The sequence below is a fragment of the Cavia porcellus genome, unplaced genomic scaffold (genome assembly GCF_034190915.1).
Source record: "Cavia porcellus strain 051 isolate PalLab524CR breed Dunkin Hartley unplaced genomic scaffold, mCavPor4.1 scaffold_24, whole genome shotgun sequence".
Lineage (NCBI taxonomy): Eukaryota > Metazoa > Chordata > Mammalia > Rodentia > Caviidae > Cavia > Cavia porcellus.
The window spans coordinates 4,248,152-4,272,393 of record NW_026947507.1 but is presented as its reverse complement, the minus strand read 5'-3'; the positions used below and the strand labels follow the sequence as shown (position 1 = coordinate 4,272,393).

The following is a 24,242-nucleotide window of genomic DNA, read 5'->3' as shown; positions in this document are numbered from 1 at the left end:
TCCACAGCACATCATTCCAAATAAAGGGGGAACATAGCTGTTTAGTGAACTACCCAATTCTGCTAGACTTAGTTAAAGGTGTTTCTTATCCTACCACATAGTTTAAGGGAGAGGAGGATAAAGGAAATTGGAAACAAATATATTCTCTTTATGATTAAGTCAGTGATGATAGTGAATATTGGTAGTGTAAATAAATTTCTTCATTACGGCATGACTATGCTTATTAGATTCATTATGTTTTGTAACGGTGATAAAATATACTTTAAATAATATTAAAAGTGATGTTAATGAGCTAATCTGGAATCTACTACTAATTTAACATGTTTTTACTATAGAAAATATACTCTTTTTTAAAATTAAAAAAAAAGAATCTAATGATTACTATTATTTTGGAACATCACTCTGCTAAGTTTTATTTATTTTTCTCCTATCCCTATTTATTTGTGATTTTCTGTTTACCATTCATTTTTTCCTCAAAATGAACTCATTACATAAATCTCAGTCTGTATAACTTTTATAGCTGCATAGATCTATAATGCACTTCAGTTAAAATGTTTTAAAGTCCAGTGAAATTTTGTAAGAGTTTAGAAAATGATATTTATCTCATTTACTTGTTGGAAAAGAAATCAATCTTTTAACCTTTTATAAAGCCTTAAGAATATATTTTTAGCTATTTGTCTCTTGAATATTCCAAGATTATATTTTCGTACCAAATTGTTTTTTCTCATATTCATGTGTATTAATTTTACATCGCCATCTACGTTACACTCCTTCCAAGAAAATGTTACGTCTTTTATTTATTGATCATTCTTTCATTTATCAACTATATGGTGAATATCATTCAATAATCATGCCAAGAATCATACTGGAATCAAGAATATAGTGATGAAAAAGGCACAAAATGTTTCTCAAAACTACTCAGTTATTGAATAAACAGAAATGGAAATAAGTCATTAAAAAGTGACATAGTACAACTACTGGCAGTTATAAGTTTCCATTGTTTTTCAGAAAACTTATAATCTGCTATATATATTAAATACATAGACTAATAAATAATAAATATAATAATTGATAAACACAAATATTTTGAATATAATTATAGATCTAAAAGCCATACACAGTGTAAGAAGATCATGGCAATTAGGTAGTTTGTTTATGAATTTACAGGCAGGCATCTCACTCAGCCTGAGTGGCAAGCTTAGCAGATGAAAAAATGGGTGAGGAGGAATGGAGAAAAAATATCATTACCAACCCTCAACACTGCTGAGGATCATAAAGGTTGTATTTTTGTTCATGAAGAATAGTTGAATGATTGTAAGCTTGTGATCCAGAATATAAATTCATTCTGAGGCCAAAAAAATGTACTTTGGATATAGAATGGAATATAAATTGGTCATGCTAAAATTTTGTTTCAAAGTAGAGCCCAAGTTTTGCACTATGATATAAAAGTATTGTTCTTATAGCTCTATGAAGTTCAGAGTGTGGAATGAAATGATTACCTGGATGCAGATGGCTACAAATGTCACACAATAGTATAAAATAAGAATTATGCCTATCTTTAGCCCATAGTGGGAGGAAAAGCTGGTGCGGAGAGATCAGCAGATAATGTCTGGGGTGCTGGGTCTGTCTTCTTTCTTAATCTGGATAGGATGAGAGAGGAAGGATAGTGATGGCCCAGCAAATGACTACACAAAAAATGATGATTAATGTAAATTTTATTATTCAAAACCACTCTTTCCTAGCTATATGCCAACTGCAGTGTACTTTTCTACCAGTAAAAGCACTCTAGACTATTAATTGAAATGTTATTTATAATAGTTTAAATCTGGAAGCAGTTCAAAGATCCATCAGCTTTATGTCGTGCAAATAAACCTTGGATGTGTTTTACAATATAGTGGGCTCTCATGTGCTTGAACTAAAGCATCATGGAGACTTGAACAACTATTTCTAAGGTGACAGTACATGATTTATCAACTAGTGATTTCTTAATGTTAATTTCTTTTGAAAATCTATATTACTTCTACCTTTTTTTCTGTTTTGCTTTTTTTTCTTTTAATAAAAATTAAATAAATAAAACAAAGCTTCATGGAGTGATATGAACAAGTCTTAGAAATGTAGTATTTAGAAAAACAAGCAAGCAGTAATGACCAACATATGCCTTATAAATCTATCTACATGAACTTTTAAAATATGAGTATTAATCTGTTTGTTCTTGCTGTCATCATCATCGCTATTTTTCTGTTTTGCATGACACGGGGCCTTGCTGTGTAGTTCACACTACTTTTGAGCTCACTACACACCCCAGCCTGGCCTTAAACTCGTGATGCTTTTACCTCAGCCTCCCCAGTGCTGGGTAAAGTATGGAATTTTGAGAACAAGTTTTAACTAGAAAAATAGAAATGTAAACAAACAAGTTGTCTCAATAAAAGTCATGTCTGTGGCTCCTTGATGCTAATTATGAGGTTTCAAAGTTGAAGAGATCTACAAAGAACCTCTAACATATCATAAATGATTTTTTTTATATTTAGGTGGAGAGTAAAGTGTTGTTTTCAAGATTAATAAGTGATTAATATGTGTTTTCACATTTTATCAACTTTATGGTATGCGTATGTATAAAATTATGTTAAAATCCAATAAAAGTAATTCAGTTTTCTAAAAGAAATTATCTTATTTCAAATATGTTCTTTGGAGTTGTTCCTTAAAAGTTATATCCATCTTTAATAAACAGAAATATTTATTTTTAAATTCTGCAAACTAGTGATGGAATGTTGTCTTCAAACTAGTTATCAAGCAATTGTAATGTATACTATACATTAATGGTGGACTAGTTTTCAGCACAGGAAACAAAACACAAAGACTTTTCCACCTTCAACACATATGTTGTGTTAAGTCACTATCTGATTAAGGATTCTAAAGATAAATACTAGAAGGGTGAAGACTAGAGGAAAATCGACTTCATCAGAAAATAAGATTGAGATTAAAATACCATGGCAGAAATAGTTTAAAGTAAGATATTAACATAAGCCATCAATATGGGAAAGTATTTAAGAAATTATTTCCTAAAAAACTTAACACTTCAAAATTTGCTCACTCCAAAAGATTAAGAACCTATAATAAAATTTCTCTCATAATCTGTTTATTATTAATGTGCAATTATCTAAATAAATTATTCAAAGTAATCATTTTATTATACAAAATATCTTAACAAAATATGTATTCTAAATTATTTCACTATTTTGTTTCAGAATGTTAAAAGAATGAAATTACTGTTAATAATTCAAAATGACACACAATTACAGATGCAAGACAAAAAGCTTTAATAATAGAGACTTTATTTTAGTTACTTTTTACTCACTGCTGAGACAAAATACCTGATGACCAAATTTGGGAAAGGAAAGATTTATTTCTTACAGATTTTGGAGGTTTTAGTCCATACTCAGTTGGCTCCAAGGCAGGGTGGCATGGCAGGGCCGCAGCTCATGGCCACTGCAAACGGCAAGCCGAACCGGCAAGAAAGAGACACACCTTCTTTCTGCCATTACATTGCATCCTGGATCCACCCCTAGGCCAGTGTAGCACTCACACCCCCAATCCAAGTGCTAGACAATGAACCAATCACAAATCATAATGCAAGTGCATGAGGTCTGGGAGCCACTGACATAAACCATGACAGATCTGAAGTATTTATATATTCACCCGCATAATCATTTATTTTTGTTTTCATCGCCACCAGACTGCATCCCTGAATAAATTATTTTTCAAAAAAGTTGGTGAAAATTTGTTCTAAGTATCAGCAACACTAAATAATAAAGTCCTATCTCATGTGTGGTTCTCTCCATTGCTTCCAAAAGTAAATTTCATGTATGACAGTCACACATGTATGTTAAGTTTACTCTCCCAATTTGGTGAACATTATTTTATTTAATCCTGAAATTTGCATATAAAGCTACTAATCTCAGATGATATCTTTGTCAATGACAGATCATAGCTGATAGTGACTTAGCAAGATATATTCCTTACTCACTCCACATGCATTGTTACTGGTAAATGGTACATGAGTATGTATACATATGTTCTCCAGTTACAAAACTTTTTTCTTTGTACCTGGGATTGAACTCAGGACCTTGCAATTGCCAGGCAAGTGCCTCAAAACTTCATAACGGTTTATTTTACAAAGTATGTGTACTTGGATGGGAAAATATGTGGAACAAAATAATTTAGATGTGAAGATAGATAGTTTATATGACTAAACACAAATAATGATTATGGTAAACTAAAAGAAGAGGAAATACAATAAATTATGGTCAGAAAAAAGCAGCATATCGGGAATGTCATGTGCACAAAAGTTTTATTTTTCCAGGAAATGGAAAATTGCTCACTCATATATTCGGATCAATGAATGATGTGATAAAAAATATTCTGAACTTAAATTTTATGTAAATTTAAAAAGTAGGGCTCACATGGCTGACTACTGTAGATATTTTCAATAAAAGCTCAAGGCATCACAGTGAAATTCACTTCAGAGTAAAATTTCTGCCAAGCATTACAGTCATATAAGTCCTTTCTTCTGCCAATCTTTATCAAATGCTAGAATGTAGACTTCTAAGAAAAATGGATAGCTTTTGTCTTAGAATGTGTTATTTAGCATATCATACCACATCTCTGCTGGAATTTTAATGAGAGAGTATAGCCTCTGGCAAGTAAATAGGGCCAATACTCTATACGGTTGATTAGGGACAGATGCATATGTTTTGCTTAGCAAGTGTTAGAATAAGCATTTTATTATGAAAATGAAAGGAATAAACAGAATGGAACTTACAAAATTGTAATCAAAAGCTACTGTCTTAAACAATAATTTTCAGTCATAAGGTTTATGAGCTGGAAGAGCAATAAAAAATAAATTTTATTCCTACTTTAGAAAAATCACTCATACAAATTTCCACAATTACAGAACCAAATACACATACACATATATGTGACTATCATAAAAGAGGGTAAAATATTGTAGGTCTTCGATCATTAACCACAATGATTACTAAATGTATTAAAGTGCATTTGCTGTCTTTATGTATTAATTCAAGTTAATCTGATAATCTAAACTAGCTCAAATTTTACTTTAGTTTTAGTTATTCAGCTTCTTGTGTAATATTATGTTTCTGTGCTTCAATAAATGACTTATTCCTCCATCCCTCCCTATCTACTTCTTTCTTTGGCTATTTCCTTCCCACCATCCTTCCTGCCTCTTTTGTTCCTCACCCCACCTCCTTAGTAATGTTGGGGATCCATTCAGGACCTCTTATGTGCTGAATGAGTATTGTACTACTGAGCTAAACTCCTAGTCCCAGAATTAAAAGTGCCTTATATGCATTTGACATATGCCTATTTAAAAATGTACCTCACAGATTGGGTTATAAGTTCATTGATTTACACTGATTATTCTATTCACCTAATCAGTCATTCTAACACCCTAATTCTTATTTTAACTAATTATTTTCACCATATTTTTTATTCTCAGAGTTTTGTAAATCTACCAATTAACATGAAAGAACACAGATTCAGTGGTTTTTCCTAAAAAACAGATTAAAGTAAAATAATAAATTAATTCGCACCAAGCTAAATATTTCAATAATTAGAAAGAAAAATGATGTAAACTAATATAGTTTATGTTTGAATAGCTTTAAAATCACTGAGCAGTGAGCAGAAAGGAGAGAGGCCTCTAGTACATCCCCAAATTCAGCTTCTGTAAATCTGCTGGATCTGGTGTATTCCAGCCTCACCATACAATCTTCTGTAGATCCCAAGTAAACACAGTGGGTTCTTATAAGGTCATGTTCCTTAGCTAGTACTGAAATTTATTTTTTGTTCTCCAACCTTGCATAATTTCTGAAAGTTTCCCTGGAATTTCCAAGTGTTTAAAACTCAGCTTCCTGGTGTCTCTGCCTGCAGCCTAATTTGCAGCAAATGACTTTAAGAAAATCCCATATAGTTCTAGTTCAAGCTTTACTGGTTATTTTTTTAATTTATCTTTGTTTTCTTGTGATTTTTATACTCACAACTCTTGACTGCCTGAATGGTTGTGGAATGCATTGTATGCCTTCCCAGGACTGAGAGATTACAGAACACTGCTGCTTTCCCTGCTTCTTACTGACTCTCCACGATTTTCATAGCCTTCTTCTCCTGGCTTAAACCATTTAATCTGGTATGCATACTGGGAGAAAATCAAGAAAAAAATAACTTGAAATATAAGCGTTCCTTCATTACATCATCTCAGGCATTCAAGTCTAAATGCTTCAGAACCATGCCACCTCACCTTGGAACTATTAAGAAGGTTCTTACTTTTAAAAAAATAAATAAAATACAACAACATTAGCCAGAAAGTGAAGAAAATGGAATTCTTTTATATTGCTGATGGCAATATTAGATGAAAACGAATATGGAATTCCTCACAAGAAGATTGCTGCATGGCATAGTAAATCTGATTTGTAATATATAGAAAAATGAAACTGAAAGTTGTGTCTCAGAAAGACATTTGGACAAGCATATCTGAAACAGACACAGACATATAACAGAATATTACTTAGCTATAACAGGAATGACATTCTGACAGATGCTACATCATGCTGAAGTTAGTAAATTAAACACAACTTAAAAATATAATTCGATTGTGTTTATTTGAAGCAACTAAAATAGTTAAATTCACAGACAATGTCGTTACCAGTTGGCAAGGAAAAGATATAGATGAGTTACTATTTATGGAGGATCATGTTTCACTTAGGGATAAGAAAATTTACTTTATTTATTCATTTATTTATTTATTTTTGTACTGGGAATCAAACTCACAAATTCATGCTTTCCAGTAATGAAAATTTCTAAAACTGTGTAGTGGTAGTGGATGCACAACCATGCAAATGTCCTCAATGTCACTAAGATGTGTGCTTATGTGTGCTTAAAAGAGTTAAAATGTTAAAAATTTTGGTATGTTTATAATGTTACCACCATAAAAATGAATATTGTGTTGGATGATAATTGATCTTCACTTTATTATTTTGTTACAGACTTTTATTCACCTGTTCTCATTGAATGTATTGACCTAGTATCAAATACTATATCATGAGGGAACGATTATTTTTAGATAATTTAAAAATTCAGTTTTTATCTCACTTGGTGTTTCTGAAGGACTTTTGCTTGTACATCCAAGTCACTGTGATAGCTGCTAGAGATAAAAGTTAAGGAAGCTTGATCAGTTGTAATGTATCGCAGTAAACACATGCTAGAGGGGCAACAGTGGGTTTGGGAAACAAATGTAACAGACTATCTTATGAGAATCCTAACTACATCATAACTTAACAGATCGTACTTCTGAATATGAAAAGGATTTTTGGTTAAGTTTACTCTAGGACATTGATAAATTTTCAGGTAAATAAATAAGAGTATCAGTAATTAGCAAAAAAAAAAAAAATGAGTGTATCTGTAACGTAACTGTTAGGAAACTAATACCAAAGTGTAACCTGGAAGTGAAAAATTGCTGAATCAAAACAGTAGCTCTAATGACAGATAAAGGTAGTGGGAGTAAACAGTAGATTTTCTTTCATTTCAGGTGAAAATGATTGAGTTTGTAATACGTGTCAAATTATGAGCACAACGTAGAAAACAGAGTAAATTAAAAACATAACTTTATTTGGATGTACTTAGTTTGAGATTTCTGACATTCAGGAAAGCAGTAGGCATGAAACAATTGAATATCTTTGTCTAGAAATGAAATGGAAAACTGTGCCATAAAAATATAGTTGAAACAAATAAATTTTGGAGTCAGTTATGAATGAAAAGATGTAGTATCTAGTTGCAATCAACTTAGAAGCAGATACAAGCAAAAACTAGCAGAAAAGGAATACAGACAGGCAGGAATGGTAAAATTCTTGAAGGCCGTATGCAGTTTGTGGCTCCTAAAAAGGAGAGTTCTTCATGGCACTAAATGCCTTCAGTGAGACAGAGCTGAACTGCCATTTAAAGGATAAGTGCGCATGATCAACTGACATAGAAGAATAGACAGAGAGAGCAGTATATGCAATGAAACTGTGATGATAACTTCATTTAACTAAACGACTATCAGCCATGGACATGGATGAGGTCAGCAAGAACTATATATATGGAGCAGTTATGACAGATTTACATATTTACACTACTCTTTTACTACACTGGGAGAAGAAGAAAAAGAGAGATTGAGAGAAAGAGATTACGAGAGAAAGAGAGAGACAGAGACAGAGAGAGACAGAGAGAGAGAGAGAGAGAGAGAGAGAGAGAGACAGAAAGAGAGAATGAAGCAATAAATCCAAATGAATTATTGAAGCATTGGAGCAAAGTATGGGAAGACTAGTCCTGCATCTTTGGCTTAGGAAAAGCAAGAAGACAGACTTGTTTATCAACCAGAACTGGCATTCTCTTCATCCAGCTCTATCCTTTTCTGTCATAGGCATATTCTTTCTCGCTGTAAATTGGAACTCACTATGTAGTTATAGTCACAGGGCTGGGGATTTAGCTCAGCGGCATAAGCACCAGCTTGGCAAGTGTGAGGTCATGACTTCAATCCCCAGTACCAAAATAAATAAGTGAAAAATAAAATAAAATATAAGTATAGTCAAGATCAGCTCCAAATCTAACTAAAAAGAGACTGTTCAAAGGTTACTATTCATGATATTCTTAATTCAATAAACACTAGAAAACATTTCTAATTAATCTGCATTCTGTTCTGGGACAGAGGTTTGCTTAATTCACCTGTGATAAGCAAGTTAGAATGGGGTAAATAAGAACATGACAATTTCTGTGGACATTCTCTGGAAAGCAGTTAGAGGAAGGTTTCAACAAGAAGAGCTTCATCACAGGTTAATTTCTGCTATGATATTTGATAAGAAATAAGGAAATGATTAAAATTTAGGAAAGGTGTCATTAGGAAGTACAATATAATTTATTAGATCAAATGTGAAAAAATAAAATATAAAATATTTTACAAATGGATGATTATCACTACACACACAGACACACACATGTGAACATCACATTTTTAAAAATGGTGCTAGACTATTTGATTTAGAAAAGAAAAATCCATCCCCAAATTCAAGGATTAAATAGGCTAAAATTTATGGTTATCTTCAAGGAAATTTTGAGGATCTTTTAAGACTTAGCTCAGTTATGATTCATTTCATTCCTTCATGAAAGGTTCTCTTTGACATTGAAAAGGATTTTCAGACCTTGAAATTGCAAGGGGCATCCTGAATTAAAGAATCCAGACATGAAGGCTTTTAAAAGACAATACAACATGTGACAGTCCTGTAAATTAAACAATTGGTGAACAATAAAGCAACTGACATCGAAAATTCCTGTCAAAGATTTCCTGTCTAGTCCCACAGAGAGAATCTGCTTGCTCAGTTGCAGAGCCATGAGATTTCTGTCTTTTGTGTAATAAAATTCACCTAATGTTTTCAGTACCAGCCCAGAAGGTTATGTTCAATTTTATATTCAACAACTAATGTTACCTCATATGGCTTTAAACTCCTTTATTCTGCATTCAAACAAATATACACGACTTCATTGTATTCCATGAATATACTACAAAAATTTCCTAAGACAAATGTGAAATGTTTAGTTCTAGAAAATAAATTTTTAAGTTCCTTTAAATTACCTAGGAATGAATACGTATCAGTAGTTCATTGTGAGGGCTTCTTTACTCCTATGGACTTTATAATCACCTCTTTCAGGGTGATCCAGATTTACACTTAATTATTTTCATCGTCTCTTTCTGAGGCTCTTTTCTAAACAATATACCTCTTTTAAAATAGATACTTTTTCATAGTTCGCAAAATACAAGTGAGTGCAGCATTTCCACAGTATATTCAAAGGGACTTTGTCTGCTTGGAAAAATGGATAAGTAGAGGCCAACTGGATAAAAAGTTCAGAGAACACTGTATAAAACAAAGGAAATATGTTTCTTTCTTCCAAAGCTATCAGAGTATTTAAAGTGTGAATGTAGATTAGCAGTCCCAAATGGAAGGCTAACATGCAATGATTTCCTAAATTGACTGACAATGGAACTCTTATCACAGTTGCTGCTATGATTCTGGTACTCAATTAAACGTTTGGAAAGAAAAGCCTGTAGTACCAAACTTTTTAGGATTTAGACTTTTATTAGAAGATTAATAAATGAAAGATCCTGCACCACCAATTATAGATGGTGATTCATGAATTAATTAACATTCTTGATACTTTTAAAATTCTCTTTATTCATGGTAAGGGAAAAACTATTTTCTTTACTACAGCATTTTGTTATGACAGTCTTTGTCTATTCTGAAGACCTCCAATATCATTTACAAGGCTGAGGATACACTTCAGCAGCATAGCACGTGCCTACAAGTGTTAAGTTGTGAGTTTGATCCTTGCTACCAAAATAAATAAATAAATTTATGTTAAGACAGCACAATGCTGTTGCTTTCATGAATATTTAAAATTTGATTATATTGCTAATATTAGACTGAGGTATACAAATATTTTTCTGGTGATTTTGTGTAAGAAACTATTCTTTCTCATGTACATTAAACATAAAAAAGTATATGTAGACCTATTTGATTAAATATTTCTGAACTGTCCTCCATTATTTTGTGTAAACTATTCATACATATGTGTATATATGCTGTGTATGTTTATATATATGATAAACATCAACAATCCAATTTTGGAGTCTAACCACTTTCATGTGAAGTTATAGGATCCTATTGTCTCGTTACTTATTCAGAAACTCAGGATTAGTGAGTGCATCCACTGTTACTCCATACTACAGAAGACTATGATTTTATCTACTGTCTCCCTGGTGAGACAAAATGCCTAACAACCAAAATTAGAGAAAGATTTATCTAATTCACAGTTTGTGGAGGTTTCAGTCCATACTCAGCTGGCTTCAAGGCAGAGTGGTTCATGGCAGAGGGCACCAGTTCATAGTGGTGAAGACAGCAAAAACAGAAAAATCATAAAGGAAAAAGCATGCCTCTTTCCCTCTCTTATACGTACGCTGGCTACCTGCCCCTTAGTGGGTGCACCACTCACATTGTCAGTCTCAACACTAAACAATGAACCAGTCACAACACTAGACTCAGCCACCTTGGAAAAGCCCACTCCCCACCAAGATGACATGAGGATTTGGGGAGCCTTCTAGACACAAACCATTATATTGCCTTGCCAGATAACTAAACTTTTATATTTTTTTGCAAATATTTGACAGTGGTGTTTGGATCATGAAAATTAGTAGAAACTGTTTAGTAGGAAATTGTGTTATTTTTCCAGTCTTAAAAATTATTATATTACTAAAGAATACAAATAAAAGATACAAAGCACTATATTTATTACTGTTTAATACATAAATGCATGTAAAAAAATTTCTCATATATCTGAGTAACAAGGATAAATTATAAAGCAATTATTGACAAAGAAGAATGTAGTAAACTATATGCCAGATGGTAAAAGTCATAGTATTAGTGGTACTCTCTAAAATTTTGAAAATATAGGTAAAAATCTATCAATCAGCATCATTATTTATTTCCTATTATACCTAAAAATAAAGAAGATAAAATAAAATGAAAATAAAATACAAGCTTTCAGCACACAGCCTAGTTAAACACATAAAACAAACTACCAAATTATCTTTTTTGTTCCCTTTTTATACTTGAGAAAAAAGTTTCATTGCAAAGTATAAACAACACTAGCATAAAACAAATAAGAAAAACAAAACAATTTGTTATTGTAAAGAGAATCTCATCATTTTTAATTAGAAGTTGAAAATTAAATTAAATGGCTTTTACTAATACAGTGAAAGGAAATAGCAGAATGAAGTTTGAATATCATTTTTAATTTGATTTAAACATTTTCAATATTTTCATTTGTTTTCACTTACTTTATCAAAAATATTTAACATCCAAGGTCTAACAAATAATTGTCACACTAGGATCCAAACCAATTCTAAGTTTACAATTTAAAGTAGTTTCCTTGAGCAAACTGAGATGAGAAATGAATATTAGATAATCAAAATCATAAAAATGGTTATACTTATCTAATTTCTTTTGAATTGAGTAATGTTGATAACTTGGAAGAAAATACTTACTTTTAACCAGAAAAAAATGTCTAAAATCTATCTTCATTTTCTTATGGCTACTGGAGTCATTCAACTTTCTTTGAACAGTTCTTTCAAATATAGATGGAGACATTCATTGATTTTTTAAAATTATGTTTCAAAAGAGTCGTTACCCTAAAAATTTTGTTTCACTGTTAATGACTATCCTAAAATTTGAGTATAACTAAAACTTAAATAACTGTCAGTTCCATTGTCTTCAAATTATTAAAAATTTGAAGAACAGAGTGAATGCAGATCAGATCATTACAAGGTTTGGTATGTGAACTTTAAATATAAAATGATATGTTGATAACATTATTTTTGTTAACATTTAGATCAATAATTTATTTTTAACTCAGCTTCTCATAATACAAAAATAGTATTTCTCACAAAAAATATCCTTAATTTTGTGTAAAACAATCAAATTCTGCTAAAGTTTACAACTTTTAAGAAAATAAGTTATGGGATTTCTACAGGGGTAAATTCTACAAGTGTTCATTTTTCACTAATCAATGAAAATGAAGCATAAATTGAGAGTACACATTATAAAATTTATTGTTGAAAGAACTACGCAGGATTCCATAAATCATATTTCCAATTAACTTTTTAGGAAAGGATAAAAATGTATACACAAAAAGCTAAAATTAGAGTGAAAGTGTGACTCTCTTTGTAAGACAAATCCATGCAGCAGAGAGGAATGTTATAGCTACCAAGACATTAAAATAAAATGGTGCCCTTTAAAATAGATATTGGCTAGATTGCAGGCTGAAAGAGGATGAGAGAGGAAAATCATTGTAACAAGCCACATGGGTCAAGAAATTCAGAAAATAAGCAGAATTTTGTAAAGAAAATACTATCAGTATAGTGCAATGGAAATTATAGGTGAGCGGTACAATGAAGTAAGAGCAAAGCGGCTAAAAATGAATAAAAGATTTTCATGAACCATTTTAGTTCTTTTCACAATCATTGTAACAGAGAAGACAGGGCCACAGGGGAAGAAATCGTTTTCTGAGCTTCACCTTAAAATGAAAGTGGCAGTTGCAGCGGATTGTTTAAAAAGCATGTGAAGTAGGCAGTTGAAGAAGGAAAATCTATGTGTGGAGCAGACAGTGATGTTGCAGGTTTTTAAAATTAATTCATTGGTACATTTTAGAAGCACATAATATTTATATTAATCATAGGAAATTGGTACAGACATGATACATTCTGATTCTTCTTTTTTTTCCCAATCCTCTCACCTAACGTCAACTGTGTTCCCCATTCCCTTCTTACAAAGCTTTGTTTCTATTTTATCCTTTTTAAAATTACTTTTTCTCCTTTTCCTTTCCTTCTCTCCCTCTTTCCCCACCCTAATTCCTGCTTCTTTTTGGACAATTGCTTTCCATTTCCCAATATCTATTGAGTATTTGATCCTTAATTGATTTTTCAGTTTCTCACGATAGGGAGACAATGCAGTGTTTACTCATGTGACTCTGATATCAATCTTTTTCAATTCTTTATATATTCTAGATATAAGCCCTTTGTCTGAAGGACAACTGGCTTTCTTGAGCAATCATTAGAAGTCACACAAGAAACCAAGAATAAAGAGGATGATTAGGAGACAAAATCCAGGCTGGAAATGAGTGATTTTGAGTTATTAGTTTCATTGGGAATGGAAAAAAGAAAATGACATAGGAAAATCTGACTTTTCAAAAGTCATGATAAAATCTGTTATTAAAATATTACTTTTCAATAGGCTACAAGTAATGAAATAATTAATACCAGAAACAGTACAAAGAAATTCACACATTGCATATGAAGTTATTACATACCTGTGAGGAATATTGTTATTTTTCGATATCTCAGAATGCATATTCAGTTCAGTGCACCTTAAAAACACGTAAAATTCAACAATTAATAAATAGCAAAGTTGTATTTCATGCTCAAGCTGTCTTACTCCACATTTCTTTCCAAAAGGAATGCTCTGTCTATTTAAAATAAGCAAATGGCATACATGTCAGTCTGTTTATGCAGCCTAACAAGGTATTTGGCATGCAGAAGTTTACGAAGAAAACACATTCATTTTCTCATAGGCTAAAGCACAGATGCCAACAGGGTCACTGGTCTGATAAGGGCTCCACTCTGCTTCTCTGATGACTCCTTGTCATAGTAACTTTTCCAGGGACCAACTCTCTTTCTCTCACTGCAGCAAAACCAGAGAGAAAAGAGCCATGCACTGTCCTGCAGGATGCCTTTTCTTTTCTAAGCACCTTTATCTGATTCACATGGAACAGCCCTGGGGAATGGGACTGACCACTATAAAAGGACAGGTGCACACTGCTGATTAGGCTGGGCTTTAGAGGAAGCACATTCAAAGTTTAGCAAGAGGTGAGATGACCACATGACAATGAATAAAAGCATGTAAGTGCAATGACGGAGTTTGACAAAGAAAACACTTGTTTAAAGTAGTTCCACAGTGGCTTTAGGTAGTTCCCCAGAAACTCCAGTGGAAAGCATTGCAGCATTTCCCTGTGGCAGAGGGAGGAGCACATGTACACTGTGGGTAACCGCGTGAGAGTTAGTAGAAAAATCCCCGCGTGTCTACCCAATGAGAAGAAGAACGCCAGGCATTTGAGGAGAATTATTTTCTATTGCTTTTGAACGTTATATTCTTCTGACTTTATGTCATTCCTACCTAGTATACATTCACTTTGAGTTTTTCCATTGTTATTTCTACCCATTTCTGTTGTGAATAGGTATAAGAGGCAATAAATGAGTGTCCATGTCATTTAACCTCTAAATCAGAGATACTTTACATCTTTGAAAGTGAATGAAAATACTATGAAACTTTTGCAAGCCAGCCTATCTCAAGATGTGTGTACGTAATTTCCTGTAAAATGAGCTGTCAGTGCTGCTTGAAATGCTTTATTGGTTTTTTTCCTTGCTTACTTATTCTTGTTGGTTTTCTAGCTGACATTTCTTGTATCAATTTTAAATTTTTAAATGTGTCTCAAGAAATTGATTATTATACATTCAATGAAGTTGAATTTAACCAGAATGTAGTGCTTTCCATCCACAGAAGTCTGAGACTATCCTCTCCTCTTTTCTCTCTCATGTTTAAATTTTCTGAAAAGTTTTTCATCACTTATTTTCCGTTTCTAATATCTTCATGCTATACTACCTCACAGACTCATTTTTGGAAATAGAAGGCAGAAAGTGGGCATAACTCGTTCTCCTGCTGTTTCTCTAAGACTGGCCACAACTTCCTTGCACATATAAAACACTTCTTCCCAACTTGTGTAAGATCTTTCTCTATCTCACCAGCATTAATTGTGGATTTGCATTATTCTCTTCATAGACTGCTGATTTCCAAAGATACATTATGTTTACTCATGATTTTAATAGCAAAGTCCTTTACGCTAATACCAATCATTAATTAGTTGCTATAAATAATGTGGAATAAATAGAATTATTTAAATATTTTAGGGCTATTTGCATACTTATAAAAATATATATCTGCAAAAATATTTCCGGTAGCCAGTTAACAAGTATCATTTTAATATCAGATAGTGGGACTAATTCATGAAGGAAGTAGATGATTCATTCATTGGTAAATCCTAGTCTTGGACAGAAGTAGAAGAATGCTCCAGGTCCTTTATAGTCCCCATGTCTGTTTAAGTAGAGTCCTGTATATGTGTGCAGAGGGTTCCAGTCAGTCATTAAGTAGATGTAGTCTCCCATTCTCCCTAAATCATTACTGATTTGAACTCACTGTTTTCTCTAGTTAGGCCTTAAAATTATGGCCAAATATTTATTCTCTAATTAACCTAAAAGTGAACTATATTTCATTGCTTGTAGGATGGTATGGGAAATCTGAGAGTCACCAAGAAAGGAATCCGACTTGAAGGTATATCTGAATTTCTACTTCCATTGTATGTGAAAGAAATTCATTCCCGAAAGGTATGTGATACTGGCTTTGGCTTACTGTAAAAGATAATTTCGAGCTTATGTTTAGCTTGAAGTAAGAGAATAGAGTCCCATATCTCCTTATGTGTTTAATATTCTTAAGATGAAGTACTATTTGAGGAAATTAAAACACAAATAATCGAAAAGCAGTGAAAATTAGTTTAAAACTGACATTCCAGATACTATTCGGAACTAAACTTCAGTATTTTTTTGCTAGTCTATAAAATTTGCCCCTCTAATTTCACTGAAAGTTAAAAACACAGCTGTATTAAACCTAAAAGGGGCATATGATAATTCTTGAATTTTTTTTGCAAAAAGTGCTAACTGAATTAGTCATTTCAATTTAATGTTATACATTTTTTCAGTTAATAGATGCACATATACTAAAAAAGATGACAAAGAATTTTACTTATAAATTAAATTTATTTATGGGTGTGCATTGAGCCAGAATATATATTAATTGCATGTGTATACACCATATGTATTTTAATCACTTTGTAGCATGCTGAAAATCAAGATTTTAGCGTAATGATTGTTCATTTTAGCTTAAGTATGTTTCTTTTCAGAATATAGAAGTTGTTTTATAGGGTATCAGAATCTTGCAATTCTATGAGACATCCTCTGAGACATGTGCATATGTATGCACATACATTTATTTAGATAGAACTAATAGAAAATTTATTATAAAAAATTAATCTTAGCTCACAAATATGAAACTATTTTAGATTAAAATATTACTAATAACAGTGTTACACATGAGCAAATAGTCTGTATCATAAAACATAATTTAAATAGCTTGCTTCTCTGCCATCTTTCTCCTAATAGTAAAAGGAAATGAAAACATATAGCTTTTAAATTAAAAATTACATTAACAGTGATTTTTTAATAATACATGAAATGGTAGCTTCACTTATATACTATGTTGACTGAACTCAGGATAGTAGAAATTTTATCTTGACATTCTGACTTCAATCAGATGTACCACAATAAGCACATAAATGGGCAACTGAGTTTATATGATTAAAGTGTAAAAACGCTAACTCAAAACACTTTGGAGTTTTTATTTTATTGAGATAAACAGCATGATTACTATAAATGTATTTCTTTGATTAGAAGTTACTATTAGTTATTTCTTAAATTCCTATTGTATCTGACACAATTAAGCAGTTTAATATTTGAGTGATACATTAAGCAAAAAATTGTTTAATTTAAGAAGATAGGGGAAATCATAGGCAAAAGTCTTTTGGAAAATAAAAACTCACAAGAATTCTACAGGAAGGAACGATAATTTGTTCCTAGAGCCACTTAGTTCAATTTATAATGTGAAATATTGTGAAGCCCTCTACCAGCAGAAGGGTCATAAAATTCATCTTTTGAGCCACAGACATTTTAAAAAGTATAACACAAGTTCTGTAGTGCAAACAGAAATAAGAATTAGCTTTTTCTGTAAACCAAATAAGACAGAGTCCACTAACGTTAGTATAAATATAAGGTGGGTTGGTGGCAGGTGGACTTCGTAACCTTCATGACTGAGAAACCTATTTCAAGTTCACAAGTGCTTCCTAAGACAACCGCTCTGCGGACTGCAGACTCCTCCGCCTGTCTCCAGCCCTTGCTCGGCCTTGCAGTGTCTCCTCTTGTCATTTTTTAATCCTGGAAACAGGAAGCAGAGCAAAGCATAGAAATGGGGATGGCGAGTTACCAATAAAGAGGAAAATAAAAAATAAATAATGGTAAGTAGGGAGAGGGATCATTCTCAGAGGAGACGGCAGGAGGGAGGGAGCGCAGGAGAGGGCGAGGAAAGAAAGAAGCCGAGGTGTGCTGTGTCCCACGCAGCCCACGCAAGGAACGGGATCCTTATGGGAGAAAATGCATAATAATAAAAACAAGAGCGATAGCAATACTTACAAAGGAGAGAGAGTTTGAATACAAAAAACAGAAGAGGAAAAAAAGTATTTCCATAAGCAATTCTCTCATTAGGATTCATTTACTCACAAATGTGTGCATTTGTTTCTTCCTGCCATACAGCATATTCATTCCACTGGTTTAATATGGCAAGTACAATTTCTTTCAGTCTTTATTTTATTGCTAAGAAAGTTTAGCAGAAATTTATCAAAATGCTTTATTCTTAGATTATTATAACGCACAGAAATGTTAACAATCCTGGTAGAAGTAAATTTTTAGTTAAAAATTCAGTTGTGTATATTGTGTACTCAAATTTTTTAGTGATTACATGACAAACTTCTGGTAGCTTTTGCATAAATTTAAAAGGTAATTTCATTTGTATAAATTTAAAAGCTAAAATAAAGATGTGGTGGCACATGCCTGTAACCCTAGCACTATGGAGGCTGAAACAGGAGGGTCTCTGCTAGTTCAAGGCCAGACTGGGCTACAGAGTGAGTTCAAGGCCAGTCTGAACCACATAGTAAGACCCTGTTTGAAAAAAAAACAAAACAACAGTCAAAAAGACAATAATGATAACAACAAAACATAAAAAAGCAAAACACAAAGGCACTTAATAAAATTTTTAAAACCGCTTTTTACTAAAGATTTGTGTGTGTGTGTGTGTGTGTGTGTGTGTGTGTGTGTGTGTGTGTCCCTACCACTAAAGCTAGCCCAGGGCCGTTTTTATGTTTACCATGTATACTCTGACAATTTTGAAAAATAGTTTTTTTATTTTAAAAAACAAAACAAAAAACATACAAATAATACAGAATTTCAAAAAAGTAAAAAATCAACACCAATTTATATATTGTAATATAGTTTTCCTAAAAATAGTTTCTTAGGTTACAAGATGTGGGCATAAAAATGATCAAACAATCAAACAATGACAGCACACACCATTCTTTTCAATGAATTAACAGAGAGTTAGTAGCATGTTATCTATCTTGCACACAGACACATATGTACCGTTACATGTGCATAGTACATACATATCTTTTCCTTTCTTTCATTTACCCTTTCCCCATCCCAGTTGTTCTTTGCTTTCGAGTACTTTCTTCCTGTCTCATTATTACAATATCTATTATACATTTTGGGTCTTATTATTCTTTCAGTTTATTATTACTATTTATTTTTACACTAGGGAGGCAATGCAACAATTACAAATATGATTTTTATTTATTTCACTTATGATAATAGACTCAAGTTGCCTCCATTTACCTATAAATGCCTCAAGATTGTATTTTTTATAGTTGAATAATATTTCATTGTATAAACACATCAGATCTTTTTATCCATTCTGTGATTGATGGGCACTTCGGTTGTTTCCAAGATTTAGCTATTACAAATTGTACTGTTACATATATATGTGTGACATGAAATTTTCAGTTTTTCTGGGAAAACGCTCAAAAGGGCACTAGCTGGATTGAATAAGACCTCTAATCTTAGATTTTTGAGGAATCTCCGTAGTGGCCACACCAGTCTACACTCCCTCCAACAGTGCAGAAGTGTTCCTTTTTTCCCACAGCCCCATCAACATTTTTATTAGTTGATTTATTGATCTGAAAGTTTTAAAAAGTGATTTTATGATCTGCATGCATTTAATGTGTATATAACATTGTACATGGAAAATTACAGAGGGACTCCAACGAGGCAAAAAATTCAGTTGCCTATAAAAAAGAGCAAGTTCCACTTACTCTACAAGACAAATATCCAAAATGTTGATGGATATATGGATAGTTAATTGGATAGGTAGATAGACTGTATAAACATACAAGTTTTTTTCATTATTTAGGGTAATTTATATCATACCCTTTTGCTTTAACTCATTTTCTAGGTGGTCCAACAATCCACTATACACACAGACATATAAGATAGTATCCACCTTGCAACTATGGAATTCAATGTACTTTAAAAACAAATATAATTTTCACAAAGAAAATTTTAACTAATTTTTTTTTGCTAAATGTATAGTGTCTTTAAGATAGAGGAGATAGAAAAGATATAGAGTTAGGACTATTTTACATGAAATATAAAATGATGATATTCTCCATCAATCTTCAAGACACAGGATCTAACATTAGGGCAATATATTTGAATGCGAGGAAGTAAAGATATGTAATCTTCAGATGTTTTCTAAGAATACAGTTGAACAGTTCCCTAAAGTTATGCAGTATAAAGTGGGAGTGGGATTAAACTGCATTCACTTCACTGATTTTTACCTGCAAATTTGCACCATACAGTTCTCTAGAACCTCCTTAATCATTTCCAAATTTCTTCTAGAACTATCCTTTTCTACTATATTTGTTTTTTTCCTGCTGAAGAATTCTTGACTAGGTTGGTACCTCAGCTGCCACTGATTTCTAACCTCTATAAAACGGATTGATAATTATGCCCAAGAAACTGCCACCACAGATTTTAATTCCAATATCTCCTCAGCAAAGCTAAGTCTTAAATTCTGAAACCCCTGTGTTGATAAAGTGTGTACAAGACTGCTCTTCTAATTATGTCCAGTTTACTTGGTTTCCAATTTGCTATGCTAACTTTGTGCTTGGCAATGGCCAGTTGTGTGTTTCCTGTATTCAAATCATTTTTTTTGGTAGAATTCTAACACAAACCACAGGGCCAGACTAGATATTTTGTGCTTAGACAACATGCTAATTCCTACGTGTATTTTTCCAGTACCAGAGCAAATCTATATGTAGATTTTTTTCTTCCATCTCAGCTACTTCATATAAATATATACCTGAAGGGTCAATAATTATTTGATCATTGTTTTATATTTAAATGTAAAAAGTATGCAATTTATAGGAATGTTTTTAAATTCAAAAATTGTAAGACAATGTGTTCAAAATATATTCTGCTCATCGAAAAATCCCTCAAAACATGTAGAGTTGGGGAGAAAAATGAGTGATGAGGTAATAAGAGAAATATTTAAAGTGTATAAAACTTTCATTCCTATGAAACTCATTAATCTGTATAACCAATAACACTAATTAAAATATATGAGAGAAAATAAAACAAACAACACAATTCACTCCAAATGTTTATACTCAGGAAACAAGTATTTAAAAAACAGCTCATCAATATCATCAGTCATATAATATATTCCTATGCAAGTAAAGGAGAAAGTGTACGCAGAGAGAGACATGGACATGCTATTTATAATGAAAATATGTGGCTTAATAGAAGAATATCTGACAAAAATTCTAAATTTTTAAACATAAATATATAAGAGAAGCACTTTTAATTTGTCTTTATGGTTAAGAGTAATTGATTACAAATACCATTAAAAGCTGGATACATTAGCTTCATAATTTAATTGCAGGCATTTGTGAACTCCCCACAGTGTGATTGGAGGTAATTAGCTCCTCTTCAGTTGGTCCTCATCCCTCTTCACTTTCAGTTTTCTGATAATTACATCATTTTAATTTTGTCAGAATGCATAATACTTACATTCTGTTGTGCAACTCTGTTCGCTTTGATACACTGTTTTTAGTTCTACACAGAGATGACTCTGGATTTATACTGATCCCTTGTGATTAGGATACTCTGTTCTTTGGTTCATTAATCAAAGCAGTTGTTACTTTCTTGTATTTCACTGTTAATTAGTTTTGCTTCTTAATATTTGTATGATTGTTATTCTTTTCTGAGGTTATTATAAACAGTTCATGTTTTCCCTCAGATTTGTGAGCATATTTTTAAATACATTTTAGCCCTGGATATTACTATATAATGTCTAAAGGCAGCCAAGTATTTTTGTTCTGTTGAGTAGAATTACATTTTCAGTAGATGTCTCTTATATTTTTGGTACTCAGGTTCTTTTATTTCAGTTAACTTTTCTCTATTGAGTTACGTAATGGCTTTCTGACAGTTTGCTTTTTTATTCTTTGTTAATGATGGTTGTTTATTTTGGATTTTTTATGTGTTTTGTGCTGACACACTGCATGGGACACTGAAGTAAGCTCCAGCCCTTGTGCTGGACCCTTCAACCTCCAGCATGCAGACACCCTGGGGATGTTCCCCCATATGACTTTATAGCTGACCATTATAAGCCAATTTTGGAATTTCTTATACATTTGTATATCTTGTGTTATACATCTTGATGTTTTGACCAGGCTGATATTTAATCACGCTTGGACAATTCTTTTACCTCAGATTTCTGAGTGTGGGAAACCATGCTTGCCCAAATAATAGCTCTATCTTTTATTTGCTGAATTCTTTACTTTGGAGAATGCAATAATGCCTATGTTTGATCATGTTGTTTCTTCATAAATACTATAGTTTCTCTAAACATTTAAAACTATATTTTCTTCCAAATAAAAGTAACTATTATTTAGCACATTTTGTGTACTACCTATTATCTTCCTCCAATGTGAATAATTTCCGTGCACTTAGTAACTCATATATTTTTGTAGGATGATAGTGGTTGGATTCTTAGAATCTTCTTTAGGTTCACAATGTTTTTCCAATATTATAAGATTGTTTTATTGTCTTCGATCTATTTTTTTTAATTATCTGTTTTAAATTCTAAGACTTGAAATACTTCCTTTATCTAATCTGAATTATTTCTGATGAGTTACAACTTGAAGAGAATACTGCGTATCTATGTTTATATGTTTCCTTAAAGATATTGTGGAATATAGAGATAGACTGATTGTGTTAGCTTTTCTGAGTATAAGGTGTTAATACATGACTTAAGCCACCTGTAAATAGACAATTTTAATCCTATGAATCAAAGTGGTCTTTTTACCTCTGCAAAATTTTCCAAAGATACATACAGAGCTTCACTCTCAGTAGGTTTTCTAGCTCTATCTACTCTTCATTTCCTTTTCCCCATCCAAATTAGTTTATCAAGGCGAAAACTTTCATAAATGTGTTAGCACTTCTATTTTCCTGCTGGGCACATGGGTCAGTGAATGGCAAGATCTTTACTCTATGATGTTACAAAGTTATCTATTTTCTTGACTTGTGCACTCAAATTTAGAGCGTAAGTTCCTGTCCTGCATTTGTTGATGGTTCCTAACATGTTTGATTCTTAAAGTAAATGCTTATAGTTTAATTTGTGACATATTGAGGGAAATAAATTAATGGAAACTTCTCTAAAATATGATTAAATGGGATCTTTCTTCCTCTCTTTTCCATTCCTCCTCTTTCCTTATGTCTTCTTTTCTTTCTTTATTTCCATGAACATCCAGTCATATCTGATATCACATTTAAGTAGTTCATTTTTCCAACATTGAATTCTAAAATGTGATTAAATTTATTTCTGTTCTGTATATATAGTTCTATTAATACTCTTATGAAAGACAGAACAGTAGCTTTAAGAAATGATTTTTATAAACAAGAGATAGTTTTTGTTAATTTTATTCCTCAAAAGCTGTCATCTGTTTTGCATTTTCTTCTAGTTGAACTTAATCATTAGCTGTTTAGTTGCATAAAAGTAACTGCTGGGATCATAATTAGATTACTTTTAACTTGAGAAGAGTGACATAGTACCAGTCAGGATTTACTAGAGTACCAGGTATAACACAAGATATACAAACGTATTAAGAAATTCCAAAATTGGCTTATAATGGTCAGTTATAAAGTCATATGGGGGAACATGCCCAGGTGTCTGCATGCTGGAGGTTGAAGGGTCCAGCACAAGGGCTGGAGCTTACTTCAGTGTCCCATGCAAATCTGTATCAGGAGGTTGATGGTTCTGTGACAGAACACTAAAGAATTTACTATGGAAGGCTGAAAAGTCTCTAATGAAGGCTGAAGAATCTACAACAAAGGCTGAAGATTCGCAGGTGGAAGCCAAGCATCCTGTGCAAGAATCCTGGAGTTGATGTCCAAGCTGAAGGTGAAAACCACAGCTCCGTGAAAGGGCCAGCAGTCAGTTCCTCCTCATTTGCCTTTCATTTTGTGCAGGCCACTCCCCTGAGCTGAGTGTAGCACTCTTACCATCTGCGTGTCGTGTCTTCCTCTTGTGCAGGCCGAAGATGTCACAAACTAAGGACCCTCGCCCTTGCTGAATCATTTAGTTAAACTTCTAACCTTCTCAACTTGATATAATGAACATTATCCTAGAATGGTAATGGTTTGTCTTCACCCCAGATGTAGAGCTGCTGAGTCACTTAGTTAAGCTTCTATACTTCTCAAGTTGACACAATGTATAAACCATCTATTAACTTGTTAACTTGACAACCAGAACTATTTC

General features: G+C 32.5%; 1 protein-coding gene across 4 annotated transcripts in view; it reads left to right on the top strand.

The window, feature by feature from the left end:
- The window catches only part of Sgcz (sarcoglycan zeta), a 943,286-nt gene that overhangs the window by 754,581 nt on the left and 164,463 nt on the right, over window positions 1–24,242 (top strand). For 3 of the 4 annotated variants that reach the window (XM_063234590.1, XM_063234588.1, XM_063234587.1), the window contains one exon: window positions 15,989–16,090. The exons of the other annotated variant lie outside the window; for it this stretch is intronic. In XM_063234590.1, the coding sequence (XP_063090660.1) occupies window positions 15,989–16,090 (102 nt within the window). The remainder of the gene's footprint in view (window positions 1–15,988; window positions 16,091–24,242) is intronic. 4 annotated transcript variants of the gene reach the window in all.